This window comes from Acomys minous (assembly GCF_964271855.1).
Source record: "Acomys minous genome assembly, chromosome: 18".
In the NCBI taxonomy this organism is placed as follows: Eukaryota; Metazoa; Chordata; class Mammalia; order Rodentia; family Muridae; genus Acomys; species Acomys minous.
The window spans coordinates 49,899,976-49,927,701 of record NC_140501.1 but is presented as its reverse complement, the minus strand read 5'-3'; the positions used below and the strand labels follow the sequence as shown (position 1 = coordinate 49,927,701).

General features: G+C 49.6%; 1 protein-coding gene and 1 pseudogene across 4 annotated transcripts in view; one reads left to right on the top strand and one right to left on the bottom strand.

Moving 5' to 3' along the window:
* LOXL2 (lysyl oxidase like 2) overlaps window positions 1–26,824 on the top strand; it is a 94,259-nt gene extending 67,435 nt beyond the window's left edge. For all 3 annotated transcript variants that reach the window (XM_084767690.1, XM_084767689.1, XM_084767688.1), the window contains 8 exons: window positions 2,984–3,135; window positions 5,266–5,433; window positions 8,080–8,242; window positions 13,099–13,342; window positions 19,953–20,068; window positions 21,076–21,212; window positions 23,257–23,368; window positions 24,159–26,824. In XM_084767690.1, coding sequence (XP_084623816.1) covers window positions 2,984–3,135; window positions 5,266–5,433; window positions 8,080–8,242; window positions 13,099–13,342; window positions 19,953–20,068; window positions 21,076–21,212; window positions 23,257–23,368; window positions 24,159–24,238 — 1,172 coding nt within the window. In that variant the 3' untranslated portion in view covers window positions 24,239–26,824. The remainder of the gene's footprint in view (window positions 1–2,983; window positions 3,136–5,265; window positions 5,434–8,079; window positions 8,243–13,098; window positions 13,343–19,952; window positions 20,069–21,075; window positions 21,213–23,256; window positions 23,369–24,158) is intronic.
* On the bottom strand, window positions 1,423–2,972 carry LOC311589374 (large ribosomal subunit protein uL10-like; annotated as a pseudogene). Its single transcript has one exon. The product of its transcript is annotated as a large ribosomal subunit protein uL10-like (transcript).
* Window positions 26,825–27,726: the final 902 nt, after the last annotated feature.

Below are 27,726 nucleotides of genomic sequence, written 5' to 3'. Positions count from 1 at the left end.
AGTGGGCTGACCGTGAGAGGGAAAGTGAGCCATGTAGAGGGAGGGAGTTGGTTCAGGTGACTGAATCCTAGATCCCTGTGGCTGAGGTGGGAGGAGCCTGAGACCTCTGTGCTGAGGTGGGAGGAGCCTGAGACCTCTGTGCTGAGGTGGGAGGAGCCTGAGACCCCTGTGCTGAGGTGGGGGAGGCATGAGCAGAACTGGAGCGTAAGTGGGAGGCCATGTAGTGCAGGGCCTCCAAGACCCTCTAGTGTGAGCGGATCATGGACACCGCTCCTGTGGTGGGTGGGTTGTCTGAGATGGAGGAAGCACCAGAGATGGTCTTGGGTTCCCAACAATGCCACGTGAGCTAGGAGGTGTCATTTACTGGTTTGGGGATAGCCTGTGGAGAAACAGGCTAGGAAAGATGAAAGAGGCAAAACCAGGATACTCTTCAAGAAGTTCACCATGCTGAAAAAGGTATGAGCAGTGAGCAGAGGGGCCTCTCCAGTCCGAGGTTCACTCTCATCATCCCAGCCCCAGAAAGACAAGCGTCCTGGTACCATCTCTAGGTTGCCTGCAGCACGTTTCCTGTCTGCCCTCCCAGATCCACTTTCCACCCTCACCCATGATGCCCAGCGCCTGAAGGCATAGTTGGGTTTAGCCAAGAAAGGACACTGGTGAGAACCAGAGATGGCCAGAGGGAGAGGCTTAGGCTGTTCCCATGTGCGCTGTGTCCTTCCATGGAGGGTGACAGCTGTTGTCAGCGGACTTCTCTTCCACACCTCTCCTAAGTGAGGTATTGGCTCTTCTGTAGCTCACAGGGGTATGCCCAAGCCCCAGGATTATTAGCCCTGAGTTCCTAACTAACCTGTGATGTACACTCCTTGCACCCTAACCTTAACTGTATTTTTGGAGGGTTTTCGAGACAGGGTTTTTCTGTGTAGCTTTGGCTGTCCTAGACTCGCTTTGTAGACCAGGCTGGCCTCGAACTTACAGTGATCCACCTGCCTCTGCCTCTGCCTCTGCCTCTGCCTCTGCCTCTGCCTCTGCCTCTGCCTCTGCCTCTCAGTGCTGAGATTAAAGACAAGTGCCACCATGCCTGGTCCTTAGATGTATTTTAAAGCGCCCTTTTTCTAATTCAGACCTCCTGGTTTGTATAGGCTGCCTGTTTCCTGCAGGGACATTTACAGCTGCAATTACTACTTTCAGATTCCTAAATACACAGAATATGGTTGCTACAAGGTAAAGAAGCATCTTCCAGTCTGACTCCTTTATTAAAGAGAGGAACCCAGTGATCAGGGAGGCAGGATGAGCTCCTGTTCCCACTGACCTGACCAAATACCTGACAAGGAGCAGCGTAAGAAGGTGGTTTATTTGGGCTTAGGACTTAAGAAAGGACATAGTCCATTGAGGGGAGGGGGGAGGGCATGGTGGCCAGAACATGAGGCAGCTGCTCACATGGCATCTATCTGAAGTCAAGAAGGGGGATCATGAGCCAGAAGTGAGACTTGGCCCACTCCCCAGAGATTCCCTTTTTTCCAGCAAAGCTCTGTGTTCTAAGGGTTTTACAGCCTCTCAGAAACAGCACCACCAGCTGGTGACCAGGCATTCCAACCCTTGACCTAATGGGGAAACATTTGACATTCAAAACCATAAGCTACGTGATCTGACCGAGGTCACGTGGCAGTTTGATAGCAAATTTTATCTGCACTTATGGCAAAATACACACCCCTAGTTCTCTCCCAGGAGAAGGGCCTGGTTGGGAGAATTCTGAAGATAGGAGAGGCAGAGTCTGACTTCCAGGGTCTGTCTGTCTTTCTTTTTTTTTTTAAAAGAGAAGTATGCCTTTATTTCCGTGTTTCTTAAATTAAGCTGGCTGAATGGGTTGCTTTGAGAGGTGATTAGTCAAAGAGACCAAATCCCAGATCCCTATCTGATTCCTCAGACTCTTCTTTGGCTTCAGCCTTGGCTGGGGCTGCAGCAGTAGGAGCAGCTGTGGTGGCTGCAGCCACAGGGGCAGCAACCGTAGATGCAGATGGATCAGCCAAAAAGGCCTTGACCTTCTCAGCAAGAGGGAAGGTGTAGTCAGTCTCCATAGACAAAGCCAGGACCCTGTTGTACCCATTGACGATAGAGTGTGGCACCGAGGCAGCAGTCGGGTAACCAATCTGCAGACAGATGCTGGCAACATTTTGGACATCCTCTAGGAATCGAGAGTGCAGAGTCTGCTCAGTGATGTCAAGCACTTCAGGGTTATAAATGCTGCCGTTGTCAAACACCTGCTGGATGATCAGCCCAAAGGAGACGGGCGAAATGTTGAGCATGTTCAGCAGTGTGGCCTCGATGGTTCCTGCTTTGTCTCCGGTTTTTATCAGCTGCACATCACTCAGCATTTCAATGGTGCCTCTGGAGATTTCAGTGGTGATGCCCAAAGCCTGGAAGAACGAGGTCTTCTCAGGCCCCAGACGTGTGTTCTGAGCTGGCACAGTGACCTCATAGGGGGTGATGGCGCCTGCGTGAGCAGCAGCCAGCACTTTATTGGCCAGCAGCATGTCTCTAATCTCAGTGAGGTCCTCCTTGGTGAACACAAAACCTACATTCCCCCCAGATGTGAGGCAGCAGCTTCTCCAGAGCAAGGTTGTTTTCCAAGTGGCCCCTGGTGGCCTTGTGCATCATGGTGTCCTTGCCCATCAGCACCACAGCCTACCCTCGCAGGGACATTCGGATCTGCTGTACCTGCTTAGAGCCCACACTATCTGCTCCAACAATGAAACATTTTGGGTAATCATCCAAAAGTTGGATGATCTTAAGGAAGTAGTTGGACTTACAGGTCACCCTGTCTTCCCTGGGCATCATGGCGGTGTGTCAGGGATTGCCACACAGGGTTTAAAGATGATGTCACTCTAATGAGGACACCTGGAGAGAGCTCCAGGGTCTTTCTTGCCTGTCCCAGGAAACTTCCTCCTGATGATTTTATAGCACATATCTTTTTTCCCCTCTCTAGGGATTGGACCCATCCACCTCAATGAGGTCCAGTGCACAGGGAGCGAGAAGTCCATCATAGACTGCAAACTCAACACAGAATCCCAAGGCTGCAACCATGAGGAAGATGCTGGTGTGCGATGCAACATCCCCATCATGGGCTTCCAGAAAAAGGTGAGGAGGCAGATGCCCAGAGGGCCCTGTGATGCCTAGAACCCCACGTAGCCTTACTCCAAAGGACTCTCTCTCCAGCAACTCTTTTTTTCTTTTTTTAAGATGGATTTATTTGTACAGTATCTGCTCGCATTGTCCCTACACGCCAGAAGAGGGCACCAGATCTCATTCTGGATAGTTGTGAGTCACTATGTGGCTGCTGGGAATTGAACTCAGGACCTTTGGAGGAACAGACAGTGCTCTTAACCTCTGAGCCATCTTTCTAGCCCGCCACCCAGTATTTTTAAGTGTGCCAAATGAGCAAAAACATAGATACCACTGTTGGTATGGCAGATGTCTGACCTGTCCCTGTGAACTAGCCTTTGCTTTGAGACTACAGTGGCAGCTCAGAATTTTCTCCTAGGGACTCAAGGTCTACCGTACCTCTGACACCCTTGATGTAGGTTCTCTGCAAGGACTCAGTGGTGCCACATGGCTAGCTGGCAGGTCTACAGAGCACCGTGTGAGCACAGAGCATGCAGTAGTGTGTGCAAACAGAAGGAATTAAGAAGTCAGCAGAATTGCAACTGGAGACACACTCCACCCTTCCTGAGGGAGGGCTTTAAAAATTTGCTTAACTCCCAACCCCCGCCTCCTTGTCCTTCAGGAAGCCTAACCAATGCTACAGAAACACCCAGGATTTCCTACACAGTGCTCTCTGCCACACTACGCCTTCAATTTGTCAGGTGCTGTGTGACATATGTCATAGAGCTAAGATGCATGCTTATTTAAACAGACACATCATGGCGCCAGATGTGTCAGCCTCCTGCCTAGACAGCAGTTCTTGACCTTAACACCAGAACACTAACGCACCCCTGAGGCAATTCATCACCCTTAACTGGGCTGTGGGTAGGAACCCAGCAGCAGGCCGCTGTGCTATGCATTCCCTTGAGGGTGAGCAGGGGTGCTCACACGGAGAAACCAGCCATCTGGAACAGCCGGAAGTATTCTAAGGGAACCCTGATAAGTTTACAGCCCACGGCCAGCTATAAGACCCAATGTGCTGAGTCAGTCTCTAAATGCAGCAACACTCAGTGTGACGTGACAGACCTCAGCCAAAGAAATGAGGCTTTCCAGAACCTTCTGATCGTCAGTAGAGCTGAGCCAGGCCAGATACCCAGTTGTGGCAACAGAAGTGCTGAATTCCCATCACCAACGGCTGTCACCTTTCCAGGTTCAAGGCTATGCTGCCTGAGCTCAGCCCAGATGCAGGAAGGTTTGTTTGCCGTAAAGGCCAGCCAAGCACTGGCATGGGGCTCCCAAGTGTGCCAGCAACCATGATGGGCAGAATCATGGCATCTCAGTTTTATCACCCTAGGTCTGCTGCCACTGACCAAACAAAATGCCATCAGCTTCACTAATGGGAAGTCTTCCTGTTTCTGTGAGGAGAATCCAGCCAAGCCAAGCCATCATCAGGCTCAGTGTCTTCTGGGGGCTCCTCTGTTCTGATCTATTTCCAGCCACCTTCTTATTGTCCTTATGTGACCTCTTTCTGTGCCTGCTACAATCCCCTAAGGGGCTCTTTTCTCCTTATAAAGACAACATCGGTCTGGTTGGATTATAGCGTTCCCATATGGTCTTAGGTGACCTTAATTGTCACCTTAGAGGCCACAGCTCTGAGCAGAGCGAGCAGCATTGGGGCTTATGCATAGGCACTAGAGGATGGGATCTGGGAAGTGGTTTAGTCGGTAGGGTGTTTGCTTAGCATGCACAAGCCTCTGGGTTTTGTTTGTTGAGCGACAGTGAAGTTTCATTTGTTCTGTCACTGAGAGGGAAGAGCCACGGCGAGAGAGTAGTCATTGGCACCTAGAATCTATGAGTGAGTGACCCAGAAGAATCCAGAGACTGAACGCATACTTCATGTTACCTCTTGGGAGGTGCTTACATTACCAGAACAGTGGTGTCCAGGAGGTCCAGACACCTGGGTGGGACCTCACTGAGTTCATGCTGGCATAACTTGACATGCAGGAGGGTTCTTAAGGATGCTGTGAATCCAAGGGTGGCCAGGGAGGACCACCTGGCTTGGAGCTAGTGGCAACATGGAGAGAACCACCCATTGATCCTCAGGACCATGTTTCTTGCTCTCCGCAGGTGCGCCTGAATGGAGGCCGCAATCCCTATGAGGGCCGAGTAGAGGTACTAACAGAAAGAAATGGGTCCCTTGTGTGGGGGACTGTATGCGGCCAGAACTGGGGCATTGTGGAGGCCATGGTGGTCTGCCGGCAGCTAGGCCTGGGCTTCGCCAGCAATGCTTTCCAGGTAAGTGGTCCTGCGCTCACAGACTGCCCCATTCTCCATCCAGCCTGGTCTTTCCCATCGTCAGTCAGTCCTTCTCTTTGTCTAACTCTCCCCCAGTCAGTAAGAAGGGACACAGCCAAGCAAACCCTGGACCAAGGCAGGAGGCCTCATCCTAGCCGTCACTCCTTCCCTGACACCCCCAAGTCCCTGGAGTACGTCTCTCCTGACCTAGTCTCAGTTTCCAGCTACAGAATAAGGGGCTCCAGGTGTGTCCAGCTGTCTGACATTGTGACACGGTGTTGCCATCTACAGAGTTCACACTGTGCCTTACAGTCACACTATATTATTATTATTATTATTATTATTATTATTATTATTATTATTATTATTATAAAATTCATAATGCTTTAAGTACGTTTGTGGTTTTGTGTTACACGGCATCCATGGTTATGAAATCTCATGTGGCCCCACTGACTGCAGGTTGAACACATCTGGGTCACTTACTGCCATCTAAGGACCACTCCATTCTGCAGATTGGGGTTCTCCCCCGGCTGAGGGCTGAGCCCGAAGTGTCCTGTATGCTGTTTGTAGAGGGAGCAGTTTGTGGGGTGCACCCCACCCCAGGATCAACACTCCAGATGCCTTAGTTTGCTTCCTTGCAACCCTCTTTGTCGGGAGCCTTTCCCCCTTGCTGCCTCTGTTTCACTTTTTGACTGATATGCTGGCATATATCCAGGCTGTATCCTGAAACCTTGTCACACTGGCTGCACCTTCCTCCCAGGGCCACTCTCTAATGACTTAATGACTCAAGAGAGTCAGATGCTTACTCTGGTCCTCATTCTGCTTCCCAGTCCCCTGTCATAGGCAGCACAGGACTAGATGCCCCACTTAGTCCCAATTCCATTCCTGCGTGCTGGTCTGTGGCATAGTACCCTATCCTTTGTGCCTCAGTTGTCCCAGCTGTTATATGGAATGAAGGATCCATAATCCTCAGTGTCCCAGCTCTGAGCATTTTCATGAAGCAGGACAAGACCCTGTGGTCCATTTTGTCTGCTAAGCCGATTCTATTTCGTGGTCCTCTGTATCCCTTCCTGGGGCCTGAGAAAGGAGATTAGCATCCTTGCTGAGCTTGTTAGTCTGGACTGACCTGGGCTGAGTCCTGAGCCAGGAACACCTGTGTTCTCTGTCTGCAGTTTGTCTTTCTAGTATCCAAGAGAGACATGGCTTACAATATCTGGGAGCTTAGCCTCCCCAGGCAAACTGGATGGACACATATACGCGCGCGCGTGTGCACACACACACACACAAACACTGATAGGCCATGTAACAGATCTGCTGGCTAGCTGATTATCTCTGACAGTTCATTCCCAAGACACCTGGGCCTCAGCTTGGGATCTCAAACAGTTACCTAAGAAACCCAGTGCCCTGGTTTTTCCTGTGAGGAATTAGAAGGATTTTAGAAAACAGAACCAATAGGCTATACAGTCACCCCTCAGTATCTCTGGGGCGTTTGTACAGGAGCCCCTCACACACCACAAGATGATCCGGTCCTCTTGTGTTGTGGTGCCGTGTTCCTTTACAATCTATGCATGTCCTTCCCTGAACTTCCTTGTCTTTAGATGGCTTGTCATCTCTAACACAGTGGAAATGTTATGCTTGCGGTTGTGGTATTGTACTTCTTAGGGAACAGCGACCAAAACAAAACAGAACAAAATGGAAGTCTATACACATTCAGCCTAATTACTGCTTTAAAATATTTTTTTTTCTGACTAAGGCAGTGGATGAATGGCTACATTACTCAAGGATAGAGGGCCAACTCCCTACCTCCATAATCTTTCTAAAACTGTCTATCTACCCCTTAATCAATAGACAGAAATTTATCTGACAGAATTAGCTCCCATCATTTGGGAAGCTGATAAGCCTAAACTGTACAGGGCTGTGTACCCGAAGAACAACTCAAGCTGTGGCTCAAGTCCAAAGGTGTTCTTTAGGTAGCATCCTTGCTCACAAGGGAACCTGGGTCTTTTTTCCTTGTAAAGTTTTCAACTGACTGGATGAGCCCCACCCCCATGATGCAATACAATTTGTCTTAACCCCAATCAGTTGATTTACAGATTAATATGATCTACAAACTACTTAACGGAAATGTCTAGAATAGTGTTTAAATTATTATCTGGGTATTGTGACTGAGCCAAGTTAACACATAAATAAGCCTTGGGGACTTCAGGAGCACAGACAGGCGCTTATGTTCTCTTGCCCGCTCTTTACCTGACTCCTCTTCCCCTCACTTCTGTTCTCTCTACTGGAGACTTCTTGAACTGTAACAGTGCTTTGAAGTTCTGAAGCTAGCAACGGCCCAGTGTAAATTACCAGCATCATAAGGCTGGGGGATCCTTGGTTGGCATCCCATAAAGTGCTTTCCCTAGTATTAAATCCAGAAGTTGGATTTGATAAGATGGCTACTAATTGGTGTGCGTGAATGAATTTCTCCTCTCCTGCGAACCCAGCGTTAGTCCTACATGCTCACTCGCTCCATCTGGGATAAATGGATCTCTGGGCCCCGGGCAGTCTCTATCCGGAAAATGGGATCATAAAACCTTGAGGGTTTTGTGAAGTGAGGAGTTGACAAGGTGACCTGCTAGTGACTTCTTTGGTTGATTTCTCCAGGAAACCTGGTACTGGCATGGAAATATCTTCGCCAACAAAGTGGTCATGAGTGGAGTGAAGTGCTCAGGAACGGAACTATCCCTGGCACACTGCCGCCAGGATGAGGAGGTGGCCTGCCCCGAGGGTGGGGTGAGGTTCGGCGCTGGAGTCGCCTGCTCAGAAAGTAAGAATTTCTAACGGCTGCTCTCACTCCTCCCGTCTGTCCCAGCTCTAGGGGAGTTCAGGGAACCATCAGTTACTCTTTCCAAGGCTCTGGGGTGTCACCACAGACACCCACCCCAGTGTGTGGCCAGGGTGGGAAATCACAGTGGATTCTGGGTCAAATGGGACAAACAATACCTACGCCCCAACCACAGGACCTGGCTGATGACATGGTAAAGAGGAAACAGGGAAGGGTGGGTTTTAGGAATGTGTATCAGTCACTTTTCTTGTTTTAGGACCAAGTGCCCGACAGAAACAACTAAAGGAAGGAAGGGTTTGTTTTGGCTAAGAGTTTGAGGATACAGTCCACTGGGGTGGGGAGTAGGAGGCAGCTGGCCATGTTATATCCACAATCCGGAAGAAGAGAGAGATAAATGCCAAAGCTGTCCTTTCCATGTAGTCGCAAACGCTGGCCTGTGGAATGGGGCCACCTGGGTAGTTCCTCCCACCTACGGTGGTTTGAATAAGAGTGGCCCCCATAGACTCATATAATCAAATACTCAGGTCCCTAGCTTGTGGACTCTCACTGCCCTACGCATACAATCCATCTTCACCTTTGCCTTTCAGCATTTTCTCAGCTGCGTTTCCTTCTACACCGCTATTAATGTATGTGGCCACTTGTCTACTTCTTCCTTCCGTGCCGTGCGGGTTACGCAACCTCTCAGGTGCGATGGGAGGCACACGGGTCTTGGGTTTTCCTCCCCAAGCCAGGCCAATGCTATCTCCACTTGCACTCTCCTGCTCGGTTTCCATCCTTCCTGTTGCACTTGAACCCAAGGCTTCTGTATCTGTTACTAGACTATATGGTAGCTCCATGGCTGCCTAGTTTAGCTCTAGGGCACCAAGCCGAGCGTAAACTACGTGTAGTTAACCTGTCCTGAGTTCTCTCAGAAAGAAAACCCCTGGTGGATACCTCCCCGCTCAGTTCAGGTCGGAGTAGCTAGGGAGCTAGCTCCTCAGTGCTCACCAGGGACTCACCATCTCAGAAGAGCCACACCAGAGTGCTAAGAACGTCTGGGCGCTAAGCATCGCCACACATGTCATCCCTTAGAAGGGAAGTATCTACCGACCAATCAAGTCTCCTGACGGAAGTCTTTCCCCCTCTCTGCCCACATCCCCGCCCCCCATGCCCTCCTTACCTACCCTATGTTCCGCGTCTTATTCAATTGAGTGGATTTGCTGAACAGAGGCTGCCAGCTCCAGTAAATGCCGGTGAGCTTGGTGTTCAGTGAGACCTAGAGATGGGGCCAAGCTCACCAGCGGGGCAGAGGACACTGTGCTCGGCTCTCAAGAGCTTGCAGTAGTATAAGGGTAGGTGGGAATTAAACTGGGGATGTTCCTGTGTGCATAGTCAAGAAATGCTCCATTGGGGGAAGTTAGTTTTCATTTTTTCCCTCTGTGCACTTGGAGATGCAAAATTCCAGACCATACTCTCTTGAGGAAAAGCAGCCCAGGCGAAAAGTGTTTATTTGGTTCACAGTCCCAGTTTATATGCTATTATTGCAGGGAAATCAAAGCAGGAACTTAAAGCATCACACCCATGGTCAGGACCAGAAAGAGACAAATGTACCCATGTTCCTTGCTGGCTTGGTCTCTGCCAACGCTTTCTACTCTCATACAGCCCCTACCCAGGGAATGGTACCACCCATCATGGGCTGGACCAATTAACAATAAGAAAATCCCTGATAGACATGCTCTTTGGCCAATCTGATTTAGGAAATCCCTCAGCGGCGACTCCCCCAGGTGAATCTAGGTTCTGTCCAGCTAATAAGTAAAAGTAACTAGCAGCACAACCTGCAGCTGCCAGAAAGCGGGATTTCTGCATCTGTTGGAATCAGCCCTAGAGGACCAATATTCTTTTTTTTTTTTCAATTTTCTTTTTTTTTTTATTAATTTATTCTTGTTACATCTCAATGGTTATCCCATCCCTTGTATCCTCCCATTCTTCCTTCCCTCCCATTTTCCACTTACTCCCCTCCCCTATGACTGTTCCTGAGGGGGATTTCCTCCCCCTGTATATGCTCATAGGGTATCAAGTCTCTTCTCGGTAACCTGCTGTCCTTCCTCTGAGTGCCACCAGGTCTCCCCCTCCAGGGGACATGGTCAAATGTGAGGCACCAGAGTTCATGAGAAAGTCATATCCCACTCTCCACTCAAGTGTGGAGACTGTTCTGACCATTGCGCTAGATCTGGGTAGGGGTTTAAAGTTTACAGCCTGTATTGGAGGACCAATATTCTTAAGCCTTTCCACTCAAGACGCCTGAGACATTTTTACATTCTACCTGACATCTACAAAATAGGTACACAAATCAAACTTTGTTGATTATAAATCATACATTTATTTTATGACAGTTCTTTTGTATGTGTATAACTTCTCCGTTTATTAAGGGTAAAAATCAAGCTTGCATAGTTAGGGTTTCTATTGCTGTGCCCAAAAGCAGCTTGGGGAGGAAGGGGTTTATTTCACTTAAAAGTTTCCATTCATCATCACTGAGTGAAGGAAGCCAGGCCGGAAACTCAGGGCTGGGACCCTGAAGTAAGAATTGAACCAGAGGGGCTGGAGAGACGGCTCAGAGGTTAAGAGCACTGGTTGCTCTTCCAAGGGTCCTGAGTTCAATTCCCAGCAACCACATGGTGGCTCACAACCATCTATAATGAGATCTGCTGCCCTCTTCTAGTGTGTAGGTGTACATGCAGGCAGAACATGGTATACATAATAAATAAATAAATAAACAAATAAATAAATCTTTACAACAACAACAAAAAAGAATTGGGGCAGAGGCCATGGAGGAGTGTGACACTAACTTGCTCCTCGTGGCTTGCTCAGCCTACTTTCTTACAGCACCAGGACCACCGGCCCAGCGGCGGCACCACTCACAATGAACGCAGGACCTCCCACATCGATTATCAGTCAAGAAAGTGCACTCGCCACAGGCTGGCCAATTTGGTGGGGGCATTTTCTCAGTTGAGATTCCCTCTTCCAAAATGGCTCTAGCTTGTGTCAAGTTAATATAAAAACTAGCCAGCGCAGATAGTAATAAGATGGGTATACTTTTTATTTTTGTATAAAGAAATAAACCTTGATGAATAAGAGCTGATCAGTACCTTGATAGTATAATTGCCGATGCTAAAAACAACATTTGCATAAATACATAATACAAAACAACAGAAGTATGTTTAGGGTCATCTCAGAGATGATTGGAAATCTGTCCTAATCCTAAGATAAATTTCTTTTCACATTTTTATTCTTATTTATTTTTGTTTTGTTTTGTTTGTTTTCACAGAGACAGGGTTTCTCTGTGTAGCCTTGGCTCCCCTGGACTCACTTTGTAGACCAGGCCGTCCTCGAACTCACAGTGATCCACCAGCCTCTGCCTCCCGAGTTCTGGGATTAAAGGCGTGCACCACCACACCCGGCTCTTTTCACATTTAAAAAAAAAAAAAAGAAATTCAAGTCAGCAACACTTTTTGAAATGGAATATCTAACGCAACGCAACTGAAGATAAGCTGATGTTACTTTTATTTACAAAGAAATGATGGGAGAAAAATACTGAAAGTCTTTATTTACTATAATTGAACCATGTTTCTACAAGAACAGAAAACTCTTACATACAAGCACTGTAACTCATAACACATGGAAATCCTGAATCTGAGGTGAGGCATTTCAGGCAGTGTTCATTGGTCCTGTATATGTGACGGTATGATGCTGCAGTGTGTTCAGAACCAAGGCTGTGGTGTACTCACGCATTGCATCATGGGCAGGTACTGCTAGGAACACCTCAGCCTTATTATGCATTTGGAATTTTTAAAAAATAACTTCTAGCCATTGTGTATTCAGAAATCTTTTATTGTTCCCCAAAATTTTCAAGACCCCCCCACATTCATTTATACAGCTTCGTACAGGGGGTCTTAAGCCACAGTTCATGACTCTGGGCCTAAGATGTTGCCGTGACTTGTTCTCTGAAATGTATGCTTTAAGCCCATGTTTTACAGGAGCCCTGCAGTGCACATCTGCAGAAAGAGGCTTCCTCCTCCCAAGCAGCATGGACAACATCCTTTCCGCACCAGCTGTGCTATGCTGTGATGAAAGGAAAGAGAAAACTTGTGAGAAGCCAGTTTGGCAATTCACATTCAAAATAGGGGTCTTAAAATCATGCAGCTCTTTCTCCTGGAAATATTTCTGCTAGAAATTCATCTCTGCTAGAGATAAATACTAAATACACACACACACACACACACACACACACACACACACACACACACCTTATGTGTAGATCAACTGTAGGATGTTGATCATAGACTTGTCTTCAACTGAAAATTTTCAAGCATCCAAGGTATAGCAAGCCTAAAAAGAGAGAAGCATGTGGTGAATTAAATATTCCAGAGCCATAAAATGAATGTTGCAATGTTTAGACATCAACAGTAAGGCTGTGTTTTACGGCATGGCTGGACCACAAATCCGCATGCGCACTGGAAGAGAGAGAGAGTCAGACCAAGGCGAGCAGCGTCTCCTCCCTTCGTTGTTGTTTTTCTGATTTTTATTGTGGAAAGTCTTAACAATAGAGAGCGTGAGCTAAGGAGCCCTCGGGTGTCTATGACCCATGTATGTGTGTCAGCATTTTGCCCACCCACGGGTAACTGAAGGGGAGTGTTAAGAAGGCTTCTGGGAAAAAAAAGAAAGTATAATTGGGGGTGACAGGGAGGTAGCATGGAGGAGCCCTAGGGCAGCTACGGAAGGGCATGAAGAGTGCTGGCACTCTCCTCGGGGATGCCCTCAGAAGGGGCTTCCTGTCTGTGACCCACACCTGTCTTCCCCAGCTGCACCTGACCTGGTGCTCAACGCTGAGATTGTACAACAGACCGCCTACCTGGAGGACAGGCCCATGTCCTTGCTGCAGTGCGCCATGGAGGAGAACTGCCTCTCAGCCTCCGCAGTGCACACCAACCCCGTCACAGGCTACCGCCGACTTCTGCGCTTCTCCTCTCAGATCCACAACAACGGCCAGTCTGACTTCCGGCCCAAGAATGGCCGCCATGCGTGGATTTGGCATGACTGCCACAGGTAGGCCATGCGTCCCTTGGTCAATCACGTGACCAGCCTCACGTCCCAGGCCAGGGATCTAGAGTCAGCTCAAGAAGGTGCTGACCCGTGATCTAGACAGAAGAGTAATCTGAATCTCTGGAAGCCGTTCTCCACTCCCAGCTCACTGCTCCCCCCTTTGCTGAGTCCCTGCCTCTTGGCTCCAGTGGTTTTGACCCTGGGAGACATACTAATCTGAGTACCAGTGCCCTTCAGGGACCTTCAGTCAGCAGTTTCCAAGTGCATGCACATTATGTTTGTGCTCTACAGGGAACATTCAGGTCTGTAGCCTTGAACCCTGAGTTTCTATAGAAATGTGTTTTTGCATACCAATATGGGATTTTTTTTTAATTAAAAATTTAAACTTACCCTACAAAGTGATGGGTTCCATTGTTGCATTCACATTCACATGGTCACACTTTTAATGGTCCCACTTCCCCGCTGCTGCTTCAAATCCCCCTTAGTCTTCCTCCTTAGTATCTTCATAGGCCTAGGAAGGCAGAAGTTATGCAGTTAGGAGCCCCAGTACTCAGTCATGAGACTGCTAATATAAGCCTGCTGGTCCCCTGACGAGCATCCTAACATTAGGCCACCTGGGCCACATTGCCTGGGACTTCTGGGTGCCCTTCCAGCTCGTCTGTGGCTGGGATCCAGGTGCTATAAAGACTGGCTCAGGACAGAAGAACGGAGGGAAATCCTACAGCCAGTCCCACCACAGCCAATGGCAACCACCTGGACCCCTTTCCCCTCCTGTTTCTCCCCCTTGCTCTTCTTGACTTGGGATCTAATTCAGACTCAGCTGTCACCGCTCAGTCACCTCTGTTCTCAGTGTGGGCAGGTGGACGATTCTGTGAGCATACTGTTGGAAAAGCAGCTGCCACTCCTTCTGCCAGGGGTCCCTCTTCTAGAAGTCCATAGATGTCCAATAGGTCCTGTTCTCTGGGCTCAGATATTCCATCTGTGACAGGAAATGTTTGCACTAGATGCCTGCCTTTCAAAGCGAGGCCCTTGGGCTGGTGTATCTACCATCACCATGAGATCCAGGGCATGCTGAATGCCAGAGCTGGCTGCAGACCAATGAACCTGTCTGCACTTCAGTAGGATGAACCTGTCTGCACTTCAGTAGGACCCCACAGGTCTGCATGCACATCAGAGCCCCAGAAGCCCCATCTAGGCGTCCATGCAGCTCTAATGCTGCAATGACGTCAAAGGCAGATGCCGTCACCTTTGGCCATTCCAGGTAGCAGGTCATTGAACTCCATAAAACTTCCCAGGGTAACGTAAGAAGTGACAGTCCAGAGGCCTCAGCCCAGCCTGTCAGCTCTAAAAGATGCTGCTTTTCCTATTAGCTCTTCCAGACTTTCACCAGACGCCTCCTAATGTTCTGCTTCCTTTTCATGGTACACATTATGATCCACTCACATTTATATCAGTTTGGGGGTAGAGTTGTACAACCTACTCCAAAAGAAAATACTATGATCCCGTTTAAGCTTCTGTGTTTTTTCCCCTTTGGAAGGACTAACTGAATGTTATAAATACCCTAGAGCCTAGGGAACCACTTTGTCTTTGCCAAGGTATAAAGTAGAGTACAATTTAAAGTCTTGACAGTCTCAGTGCCTGGTTTCCCATAGAGACCATGTGGCGGGAAGCCAGGACAGCAGGGGGCTGATGCTGCCAATGGGTCTATAAGTGGAAGGTAATTACATCCCGGCCTTGTATATGGTGGCTCACCCAAGATTACATGGTAGGAGCTTCCAAGTGCCATATGCTTACCCTCAGAGCCATCAGTGTCTGCTCTAAGAATGGTCAGATGGTGGCATCATGGTAGCATTGTGATCTGGAGACCCTGAGACTCTGACACATCCTCTCCCGCTGCCTCAAACTTTTCCTGTGGTTTCTTTTTTCCTTTTCCTACAAATGTTCTCATCAATGGTTTGGGAGACAAGGGTAGAGAAGAACACTGGCTAAGCATGTGACCCTTCAGGCACCCCTAGTTTCTTGCCAATTGGACATGGAGGTAACACCCTAAATGCTGATCCCTCAGATGCATTGTGCCTGTAGTCAGGGACCTTGATATAGTCCCTCTTCTATCCTTGTGTCCAGGGACTGGCCTCATTTCTTCTTCTTCTTCTTCTTCTTCTTCTTCTTCTTCTTCTTCTTCTTCTTCTTCTTCTTCTTCCTCTTCCTTCTCCTCCTCCTCTACCTCCTCCTCCTTCTATTCCTCCTTTTCCTCTCCCTCTCCCTCTTCCTCCTCTTCTTCTTTGATTTTTTGAGACAGGGTTTCTCTGTATAGCCTTGGTTATCCTGGACTCACTTTGTAGATCAGGCTGGCCTCTCAAACTCACAGAGACCCACCCGCCTTTGCCTCTCAAGTGCTGGGATTAAAAGCATACATCCCCACCACCCAGCACCCCATGTCTTCTTAACTAACATAACACACTGAGGTTTTGATGAGAACCAGACAGTGTGGGCAGAGGTGTGACCACAGGATCCAAGGAGCTTCCTGAGAGACCCTGTGCATACACACTCAGTCTCCAGAGCTCCAGACGACTTCCCTGGGCTCACTGGGTTTGCTGAGACAGTGCGGATCCTGGACTCCCTATTTAGCCAGAGCTGTCCTTGAACTCCTGATCCTCCTGCCCCCCAGTTCCAAAGCACTGGGATTACAGAAGTGAGACACTCTGCCTGGTACTCTCCATGATTATTGGGAGGACCTTCCAGGAGAGCTGACTTTAGCTCTGTTGAGTCTCTTGCTGAGGCTCCAGAGAGCTGACCTGGCCCTTCCTCAACTCAGGAAACGTGTTTCTGAAAGAATTAACATTCCACTTTGGCAGGTTTACAGACGTTCTGAAGCTATGAGTGGAGCCAAGCAGGAAAGCCCTGGCTCAGATGTGAGTGAATGGGGCGGGGCGGGGGGGGGGGGAGCTGCCACTCGCGCACTAACTAATGTTACAGCGAGGAGCAGTGCTCTCAAAGACACGAAGCGGAAACACCATGATTAGTGCATTGAAGTTCTGTGCCGCCTGGGCATGGAAGAATGGCATCTCTGAGGTTCCCTTAGATGCACTGATTGTGCCTTTGCTTGACCTCAGAGCCCTCGGTACAGTCAGCTATATCTCCTTGGGGAGTCCCAGGGCAGGGTAAAGTGGAAGTGGAGGCAGCTAGCGGAGCAGAGGAATGGACCCCAGCACAGGCTGTGTGTCCCCTGGAGTCAGGAATGGCACAGAGGCGGAACAGGAAGTGTCAGTCCAGCTGGTCTGTCTCCACCATGTGCCTAGTAGCCCCCCTCCCCCCGGCCAAAACAGGATCGGAATCCACAGATGTGATGAGGTCTGTGAACCAGTTAGCAGCCCCCTATTCAGTAGGCCTGACACATGGATGGCAAGCCAGATCCCACAGAAGGACCCCTGTCTCCTACAGCAGTCCCTGACAGGAGTGGAAACCATTCAAGTGTCTCCACAGTGAGGGCAAGAGTGAGAGCTTTTCGTCCATTTATAGTGTACAGTATATCAAAATGTGTACAGTTTCCTCTGAACAGGCCGTGTCTCTCTTCCATCTACATTTTCATCCAGCGTGACACATCCCGAAAGGAATGCCTGGTCTCAGGACACAGAGCCCAGGGGTCCCATACCGTAAAAGCTAACTTTGATTTTAAGTAGATTACAAGGACTTCAAGAGCTGTGAGTGCGTGGTAGCCCACTCCTGTAACTCCAGCATTTAGTAGTCAGGGTCATGAATGTGGGGCCACGTAGTGAGTCCAAGGCCAACCTGAACTAGTCTGTCCCTGTCTCAGGGAAAGCAAGGGCTGGTAATACAGCTGATGGCAGAGCACCTAGTGTTCTTAGCTCTACAGGAGGGAGCGTCAAACAAATACAGGAATTCTATCAAGCACCAGGCCATGCTCCCCTTTTTGGTATTCTGAGATTTCTTCCCAAACCTGCAATTTCCAATGCCCACCCCAGGCCTCAGTCTAAGAACTCTGAGCTGATAAGGGGGCCACTATGATGCCCAAGACTTTTTTCCCTCTTGCCTCTCCAAGACCCATCAGTGTCTCCTAGGAAGCCTGTGGGAGGTTAGATGGCTCCTATTTCTGCCTCAGACCAGCTGGGAGGGACATGTGGCCTCTAAGGGAGTCAGAAAGATAAGGGAGACATGCTCCAGGGCAGAGGTCAGCAAAAAAAAAAAAAAAAGCAAGCAGGGGGCATGAATCCTATGGTTTCCTCCCGGTACCAATTCCCAGAAGGAAAATTCAAGTTAGGGAGGCCGCTTCACGGCAGGCTGTCTGTGGTTCCATCTGAATTCTGTTTAGACAACGGAACATAAACGTACTTCCTGCAAACTTTCCAGCCGCTCAGCAAGTCACATAAGCCCCTCTCTGAGGGAGCAGACATTTTTCATTCCGTGAGTCAGACCTCATGTCTCATCCGCTCCCTGCAGGGAGCCAAAATAGACTCCCTCAAAGTCATCGCCTCATCTGCTACAAAATGCTCCTTGTAAGGGCTGTCCGCTGGCCCTGGCCCAGGACCATTTTACCCAGAAACAGGAATGATCCGGGGAAGCCCAACTTAGCAACTTCTGGCAATTTTTAAATATATATATATATATCACGAACAAACACAGGAGGAAGAAAAGAGCCTTTCATTTCCTCTCTGGAAATCCGTTCCGTCGCCCGCTTCTTTTCCTCACGCATGGTGAGGGGAAGCTCCTGGCTACCACACCAATAGTCAGTCTGGGTAGCAGGACCCTAGGAGCCATCATCCAGTGGCCAATACTGAGAATGAGAGAGAACATTCTTCGTTGCAGCCTCATTTGGGCTCTTCTATGTCTCTGTTCTTTTACTTACTTTTTGGATACAGGTGGGGTCTCATGTACCTGGGTTGGTCTCGAACTCACTTATGCAACTGAGGAGGACCATGGACTTGTGACGCTCTTGCCTCCCCCTCCTCGGTGCTGCGTTCGCAGGCCACCATGTCTGGTGTGTGTGGCACTGGGATCGAACCAAAGGCTTCCTGCATGCTAGGCGAACATTCCGACAACTGAGCGGCACCCCTAGATCTATGTCATTTATCTTATTTGGTCCTTACATCATCCCAGATGTTGGCGATAATCTTGCTTTGCTGGGCATGAAACTGGCTGGGCATGAACAAAGCCAGAGCTTCTGCCCCCACAATGCCTTGGCCCTGAGGGTCTTCCTTTGCTAACCATCCCTGAAATGGAGATGAGCATGTTAGAATATTTGCAAGTATATCACGCACATGCACACGCACACATGTACATGCGCACATGCACACACACACACATGCATGCACATGGCAGGTGGAGATGGGGGCTAAAGCCAGCCTGACATCTTTTGTCCTGGGCCTGCATAATGGATGATTCTGGGAGCCCCTCAGCTGCCTTCAGTAGCACTGTCCCTTTGTTATTCTTGACCCAGATGCATCACTCTTCAGGACATCTGTTCTCAATTTCTCTCAAGTGATGGCATGGACCGCGGTAAACAGTCAGCCAAAGGGACCTGCACCAGCTTGTACAAGCGCCGCCTCAGCTAGCTCCTTTCTACAAAGAGCGCCAGAGATGCGCATTCCTGAGCTGCCGCTATGTCGCTCCCTGAGGACCACGCACACTCTGTCCTTCTAGCCCTTATCCTTCCTTTTCCATTCGGTTTGAGGAGCAGTGGGCTTGCTGCTTCTTTCCCGGGGCTCTCAGGCCAAGCTCAGGCCTCCTCGCCCAGACCAGAGTGCACACCCATCACTAGGGTCCATGTGTGCCTTCTCTGGGCACATGCCCATCTCTTAGTGGCTCTTGTTTCCCCGTAATTGCTGCTGCACCCCTTTCCCCTTTCATCTTCTTCCTTCTTTCTGCATCCAATACTTTTTAAAAATGATCTTAAAAATTCGTCTTTTGCAATAGTTATATGCTAGTAAGAAAAAATTATAACGGGGGAAACCAATTTAGAAAGGTTTGTTTTAAGTTTGGAAGGTTCAAAGCCATGGTGTCCAAGAGCAACAGGTGGTAGCACATCTGTGTGAGCATGCTTAGGGGCAAGCAGAGGAAGAAAGGAAGAGACTATGGTCCTGCACTCCCCTTTGAGGGTGTGTTCCCTAAAACTCTCCCAGGCTGCGCCTCTGAATAGTCCATAGTGTCCCAATAGCGCCCCCCCCCCCGCAGCAAAGAAGCTTTTAATATGCACTTGTCAGACCTATAGCAAATCTGGAGAAAGATTCCATATGGGGGTGGGCTGAGAGTCAGTGGGTACTCAGGAAGGTCCCTCTGTATTGAAAAGCTCATTTTATTGGCCTGACTGAATGCCAAATGCTGTGCTGTCAGCTGGATTCACTGGTACCACAACACCCTATGCATTAAGTTATGTCAATCCCACTCCCAATGAGGGGATCAGGGCATGGCAACGTGTCTGACAGCCCTGCCCAGATGTTCCTATCTTTGCTTTGTCCTTCCTCCCCGCCTCCTCTTGCTGGCACCCTTGACCCCTGCTGCCTTGAGGGTCTCCCAGAGGCCAATCACCAGCTAGGAAGCTGCTTACAGGCAGCTGTGGTCCCAGACACTGACATTAAGCCCTGTTTCTGGCTCCTAGGCACTACCACAGCATGGAAGTGTTCACTTACTACGACCTGCTAAGCCTCAACGGCACCAAGGTGGCTGAGGGCCACAAGGCCAGCTTCTGCTTGGAGGACACCGAGTGTGAGGGAGGTAGGTTTGAAGGGGAAGGTTGGGGCTTTCACAGATCATTCAACACTCACACTGGATTGAACACAGTTCATCTGGATGGGTGCCATGCCAGGCACCTCTCTATGTTACTCTGGCCGCTGCTGGATGTCCACGTGGCCTTTTCCTCCTCTAACACTTGAGGCCTTCTACGGCTACAGCCTAGGGCTGGGGAAAGTGGTTTAAAGTCATCCGTCCTTCAGAGCTGTTCTCACTGGCAGACAGAGGGCTGCGTAGCTTCTAGGTGTGATCTGCTTGCTTGGGCCTGACTCACATGCCTCTCCCTATTTGCTTACCACAGACCATACTTCATGGGTGTCCCAATACCGTGTTTTCTCCCCTATCGGGCTATAGAGCTCTGCGGTGTTCCCACCTTCTCTCCATGCCCCTCCCCCCATGCACATAGAATTAGGCTTCTGTTTCGGGTAGGTCATCACACTTTACTGTGATTGTCCGACTTGCCACTCTGGCACACCAAGGACCCTTTCGGGACAGAGATTTGTCCTCTCCCTATAGCCCACGTGAGGTTCTAATTGCTGGCGTGCCCCCATGAAATTACAGAGCAAAGAGGTTTAGAATGCCTAATGTGTGCAGACAATCTGTGAGGGACCAAGAGGACAGATCAGGTGTGAGCCCAGAATCCGGTTGCTGACGGTCTAGGGATGAAAGACGAGGTGACCTCGTGTTAATAAACAGTAAACACTTGAGATCTCTCAGATCACCAGACTCCTCCCTACCGGAGGATGAGGATGTCATGGGAATGCCAACATAGTCCGGGTTGGTCAGGGAGCACTTTGTGCAGGAGAGGACCTTGAGCCAGGCTTGGCAGGAATGCGAGCATGTAGACCAGGAACTGCGTGAGGGAGTTCTGATGAAATGAGAAGGTGTCCACATGGAAGGATGGAATGGAATAGGGCTGGAAGGCTTGGGGACTAGAAGAGCTGAGGTGAGGACCTAGCTGCATGGCGACGCTCTTCTCTGCCCACCTACAGACATTCAGAAAAGCTACGAGTGTGCCAACTTCGGAGAACAAGGCATCACCATGGGATGCTGGGACATGTACCGTCATGACATAGATTGCCAGTGGATAGACATCACCGATGTGCCCCCTGGAGACTACCTGTTCCAGGTGAGGTGGGCAGAACCCGGGGCTGTTGGGAGGAGGAGAAGCAGTTTCATCCAGCCTTTTTCCTGTGGGTGCCCACAAACAAGATACATGTGGCCAGACAGGGTGCCACACTCAGAGGCCATCCTATCTGTCAAGTGATGTCCATGAGACACATGGGCCTGAGGGATACTGAGTCTGCAGGGCATGCTGGGAACCCCTGGCAGAACCCAAGATGGAGAGACAGTCATATATAATTCAGTTAACCTCAGGAGCTTGAAACCAAAACGTATCTGTGAGCTGATTTAGACTGAATCAGGAATTGATTGCGTGGACTATGAGGCAAGCCACATCTCTGGCTGCCCCTTCAGTCACCACCCTGATTTCCTTCGGTCTCCTCACCTTGCTTTGCTCTGTTCCATTGACACCGAAAGCAGTTGCATCATTCAGTGACTGTGACTTTCCTTCCTCAGGAGGATCTGCAAAAGGGCCATTCTCCGTGCACATAAATGAATCTGTAAGGCTAGAAAGTCAAACTAAGGACAACCTGGCCCAGAGACTGTTTTGTGAGGGCTTCCAACTGCCCTGGAAGAGCCAGGGAGCTCTGGCTTCCACCTTCCCGCAGACAGTGGTGGCCATGTGGCAGGAGAGACACACTGTATCCCAGTTTTCTCCTGGCACACGGCTGCATTCCTGCCTGCAGAGGCTTCGCTTCCACAAATCCCCACACATGGCGCTTCCCACTTGCCCTGTTGGATGGCAAAGTGTGTGACCAGAAATGGGTCGTTCTGCCTTGAAAGCATTCCTAGTTGGCTATGCAACCAGCCCATGGTCTAGCCCACAGCCCCTACTGCTAGACACTTCCCTGAAGAGCCCACACCTGCAGAGAAGTAACCACAGGGTGCTTTGAAAGGGTTCGTGGGCACCGTCAGCTCAGAAAAGTTGACAGCCAATCCCAGAACCACAGCTGGCCCAGGAGCAGAGCTCTCTTGTTTAATGAACAGATTTCCATGGCTATGGACACACATGCAGTGCTTGGTAGCTTAGGTTGGCAGCTTGCTGTCACTAGGCAAGTGAATGTGTATCGTCCTATCTGCTGAAAATGCTTAAAGGTCTCTGATAAGCCAGGCTCACCTTTGCCCAGGCAGCGCATTGACCCACTGACTCTCCCAGTGAAGGGACACTGTCCGTATCCTCATGTCACAGCCAGGAAAATGCAGGCCACAAGTCTCGATGTGGTGTTCTTGTCTATGTGGTATTCTTGTCAGCAGACAGATGGACCTGGAGGTGTACCAGTGCCTCTAGTGGCACAGAGCTATGGATGCCCTGGACTGTAAATCAGCAGGACACAAGAGCTAGGCCCTGGGACAGGCTGTAAGGACTGGAAGAGGATGCCAGAAGGGAGGAAGCGGCCAGGGGTCCACAGACTCAGAGGCAGGAATGGATGGGCAGATGGGTTTCTGCGGGTCCTTGCTTTGTTCCCTCCAGATACAGAGACCTCAACCCACTTCCCTCACCTGTTCCTTAGCTCCAGAATCGTGGACCTGAGTGTGGGGAGGACTGTGAAGATCACACAGTTCACCCCAGCCCTTGTCCCTGCGTAGGCCACACCCACCCTGAGGACCTGACTTGAGCCACCGTTGTAATCTGATGTGCTTATGCCCGGGCTTCAGGGATGCTAGGCTAGCCAGGGAGCTGCCTAGGAGGTGCTGTCCACCCCATGTTAAGTGGGTGGGGCTGAGGAGACAACCAGGGTTTAGGGAGAAAAGAGATCACAGCAAAACCAGGCCACTCCAAAGAAGGGGCACTTAACAGTTTGGATGGACAGTGCCACATGGCACATGGCCTGGGCAAGTTGTGGCTAGCAGGCCAGGCACCGGCTTTCCAGAGTAGCACCTACCAGGCCAGGACACAGCATCAGACCCAGTTAGCTTCATTTTGCCGTAGCCTCTCTTAGGAAAGACCCAGCCACACTGTTAGGGACACCCAGCCTCTGCCCTGGAGTGGGGGGCGGGGGGGGAGCGGCCAGCAGTGGAGTCGCAGCATCCCCTGACCTGATTCCCTCCAGGTTGTCATTAACCCTAACTACGAGGTGCCGGAATCAGATTTCTCCAACAACATCATGAAATGCAGGAGCCGGTACGATGGCTACCGCATCTGGATGTACAACTGTCACGTAGGTAAGTCTCCTCGGCCGTCCCAACCCTCCTCAAGAGACCAGGGCATAGCACACGGCTGCCCTACTTCCTCCAGAAACCAGAGGCAGCTAATCTGGGAGAAGCTGGGAGTGGAGCCAGCATCAGATTCCTAGCTCAGAAAGAAAGCCAGAGATGCACGAAGGCCTGGGCGGAGACTGGGTGTTCACAGCCAGCCCTCGCCAAGGGGAGAGGGTAGGGCAGAGCCGGATGGCCTAGCAAGACAGACCCCAGGGCTATATAAGGGCTCGAGCTAAGGACATCAACCCACCACTTGTGTGACCACAACTATGTGGGGGATCAGCAGCTTTGGGGCTCTGTATTGAATCACTCTCCGGCCTCGTCACCAGCAAAGAGCTTTTTCCTGGGGGAACCAGAAGGAAAGCAATTTTTGTCCCTGTTGGTATTTGATAGGCTTCCCCTCGTGTCAGTGAAAATTGAAGGTACTGTGTCTTTTTTTGTTTGTTTGTTTGTTTTTTGTTTTTTGTTTTTTTTGTTTTTGGAGACAGGGTTTCTCTGTGTAGCCTTGGCTGTCCTGGACTCGCTTTGTAGACCAGGCTGGCCTCAAACTCACAGTGATCCACTTGCCTCTGCCTCCCAAGTGCTGGGATTAAAGGCGTGCGCCACCACTGTCTATTTAAACCCCCTCTGAAGTTTGGCACAGTACCTGCTGAATGCCTGTCCCTAGCCCTCACTAGTGCCGCACTGGGGAGTACCCAGAGGGACCACAGCTGAGCCTGTACCTAATTCGGTCTCCTTGACCCCTGCATTCCAGGTGGAGCCTTCAGTGAGGAGACAGAACAGAAGTTCGAACACTTCAGTGGCCTTCTAAATAATCAGCTCTCTGTGCAGTGAAGACGCCCCTGGGCCAGGCATGATGGCTCATGCCTATAATCCCTGCACTCAGGCTGAGGCAGGAGGATCGCCACGAGATTCCCACTCTGGACATTAGACCGAGCTTCTGTTTCAAAAAGAAAGAAAAAAGAGGAAAAAAAAAAAAAAGAAGAAGAAGAAAAGAAAAATGACTTAATGGTCACCTACTGCCTTCAGGTGACAGTGTCTCCTGGGGGACATACCAATTGCCACCTCACTGCTAGCCAGATCCAGCTGAGAAGAATGGTGCTCCTTCATTCACTGGGCACTGCCTCCTTGTCCCTGTCTTGAGGCCTCGGGGGCAAGGGTTCTGGCACCGGGCTATGGGAAGTGGATAGCAAGCTATGAGCAGCGTATCCCATCCAAGCTTTGGCATCTCCTAAGTGTGACCTCACCATGCTCTGCATAGATGGGCCATTTTCTTCTGGAGATGTGGCAGGTGTGAACTTAGCAGCTGCAGAGGTGGTCAAGCAAAATTCCATTTCCCCCTTCTTAGGTCATTTCTGGAAAACTTGAATATCGGGACCTCCGTACTAAGTGTATTTTTCCCTCATTGTACAAACACACTTCTTGACAGAATCAAGTTGGAGAAGGAAGGCTTTTTGGGGGTTTGTGGTTTGAGGGCCCGGTCCGTCGTGCGTGGCAAAGATGGCACTGCAGCAGGAGCGTGAGGCATCTGGTTTCAAACCCACTAAAGAGCCGAGGATGACCTTGACCTTCTGATCCTCCCACTTCCACTGCCAGAGTGCTGGGGATCAAACCCAGGACTTCACGTGCGTGTGTAAGGCAACACACCCTTTAACAGTTAGAGCTGCTTTCTCAGTACACGCCTTTCTCAGCTGCTTTAAACTTGTACATGTTCTTTTCCTTACCGAGCCACGCTTTTCTGTATCTTTCTGCTCCAGTTTACTCATTTTCACTGTGGGCCTGAGTAAGAGCAGTGAGTGGAACCGTACCACAGGCCTGATTGCTGCCCTGTCTTAAAATGTCCTCCGCCAAACAAATTAGTCCATCACTTTTTTTTTTTTTTTTTTTTGGTTTTGGTTTTTTTATTTTTGTTTTTTCAAGACAGGGTTTCTCTGTGTTAGCCTTGGCTGTCCTGGACTCACTTTTGTAGACCAGGCTGGCCTCGAACACACAGCGATCTGCCTGCCTCTGCCTCCCGAGTGCTGGGATTAAAGGCGTGTGCCACTACGCCCGGCAGTCCATCACTTTTATGACTCACTGGACTGCTCAGAACATGGACAGGATGCAGCTGGATCCTTGCCAGGGTGACTGGCTTCCAGCTCAGTTCCAGATTGACAGATAGTCCTTGGTCCCCACTGAAACCTCAGGTACCAGGCCTCCACTGTCCACATTTCTCTTGGCGTTCTGGTCTTCCGAACTCCCACCAGAGTAGCCTGTTCAGTTCTCTGTTCTCGGCACTCTAGGGCTTTTCAGGCCCAAAGCTGCAAGCTCTTCCAGATTCCTCCCTCAAGCCTATTACTGAAGCTCAAGAACTCAACGGCCATGCTTATCACATCAATGCCCTCCCCCACCCCCAATACTAATCTCCTGTATTAGTTACTTTTCTCCTTACTATGACAAAATACTTGACAAAAGCAGCTTAAGGGATGGGCTTACAGTTCAAGAGCGCAGTCCTCCACAGCGGGAAAGGCGGGTGGCAGGTGCAGGAGGCAGCCGGTCATGTGTCCACAGTCAGGAAGCAGTATGGTGAATGCTGGTGCTCCCTTTGCTTTCATTTTTGTATTTAGCCTACAACCCCAGCCCGTGGGATGGTGCTACTGGTGTTTAGGGTGGGCCTTCCCTCTTCTATTAAACCTCTTCTGGAAGCACCCCCGTAGACCCACCCAGAGGTGTTGCCATGGTGGTTCTAAATCCCATCCAGGTGAACATCAAGGCTATCTATAGCAACCTCTTCCAGTTAAAATCTGTGTTCCATGCCAACCATAGCCACAATTTGAATAGCAAGGCATGCGTTCCAAGGGGGTGACGAGATTTGGTTGGTTCTGAGACAGGATAGGAGGAGAAAATCATGGGGCACGTGGAAGAGGCCCTTCACCTCAGAGTCTACTTGAAGCTTTTGCCAGCCGAGAATTCCAACACAGATAACGTGAATGGTGCTAATACAGAGACAGTGTTCCTTTTGCATAGAGATATTTCAAGTAAGAATGTTAAAATAGCAAGGAATTATGCTTAAGGCCAAAGTGTAAATGACCTTTCTCCCTTTCTTAGCCATAAACATACAATCTCCTAGAAACCCCATTTATAGTAAAAGGCGTATCTCAAGACCCATATGCTACCCTTATGACCTTCTCACCTCTGGAGCCACCCTATAATCTCATAATCAAAAAGGGGAAGAGATTGGGGGTAGGACACAGAAACCCATCCAGCAATACCAAAGGCTTCGGAGCCCGCGTACAGCTAGTCACTAGACACTTACGGACCTTTGAGAAGCCCACACCCCAGCTCCCGAGTGGGCCTTAACTCTTTCCCCAAGCACCTATTAGCCCCTGTAACTTAATTTTATATTTAAAGTATTTTAAATAAACTTTTAACTCTGCTTCATTCTGTCTCGTCTGGAATTTCTTCTCTGCAGTGAAGTCAAGGGTCCAGAGGTCCCTAAGGGGGAAGGAAGGGGACTTCAGGCTGCTGTCAATGGTGTTGTGCTGTGTCCTGCTGCACCACCAATGGCAGGTCAAACTTGGGTTACCTTAATGGTTGCTGCAACCACACATCCTTAGACACATGGCTTGAGGGCTGGAACAGTTTGAAGCTATGGCAAAGGGATCTGGAAGCTGCTTGCTCAAAGCTCAATGGGCCAAGAAAAGAGAATGCTAACCATGTGACTTTCTATTTATTCAAGGACCTCCAACCCATGGGATGGTGCTTTTATATTTCCTCAATTGGAAATGCCCTAACAGACACACCCACAAATATTGTCTCCCTCAGGATTCTAAATCCGGTCGTTGATGATAAAAGTTAGCCACACACAACCCTAGTGAATAACGCCATTTTTGTCTATACCTGTGTAACTATTCTGAAACCGTTTTGTTGTGGCAAATACCCTAGGGAAACAATGTGCAAGGAGGAAAGTGTTCACTTGGGTTCATGGTTTGGGCCACTGTCAGCTGGCTCTCGTGTTCCTGGAATCATGATGGGACTAGGACAATGACAATTTTTTTTTCCCTAGATAGGGTTTCTCTATGTAGCCTTGTCTGTCCTGGCCTCACTTTGTAGATCAGGCTGGCCTTAAAGTCACAACAATCCACCTGCCTCTGCCTCCTGAGTGCTGAGATTAAAGGCGTGCGCCACCACATCAGACTGACAATGTCCATCATAAGTTCTCAATTTAGCAGTGCTACCAACCAGGACCCACATCCATTGAGGCTTGGGTGAATGTTCCTGATGTACCTTGGTTTCATCTGAACAACGACCCTGGGCCCAGGGTCTCCTCCGGCAAAGAGTGT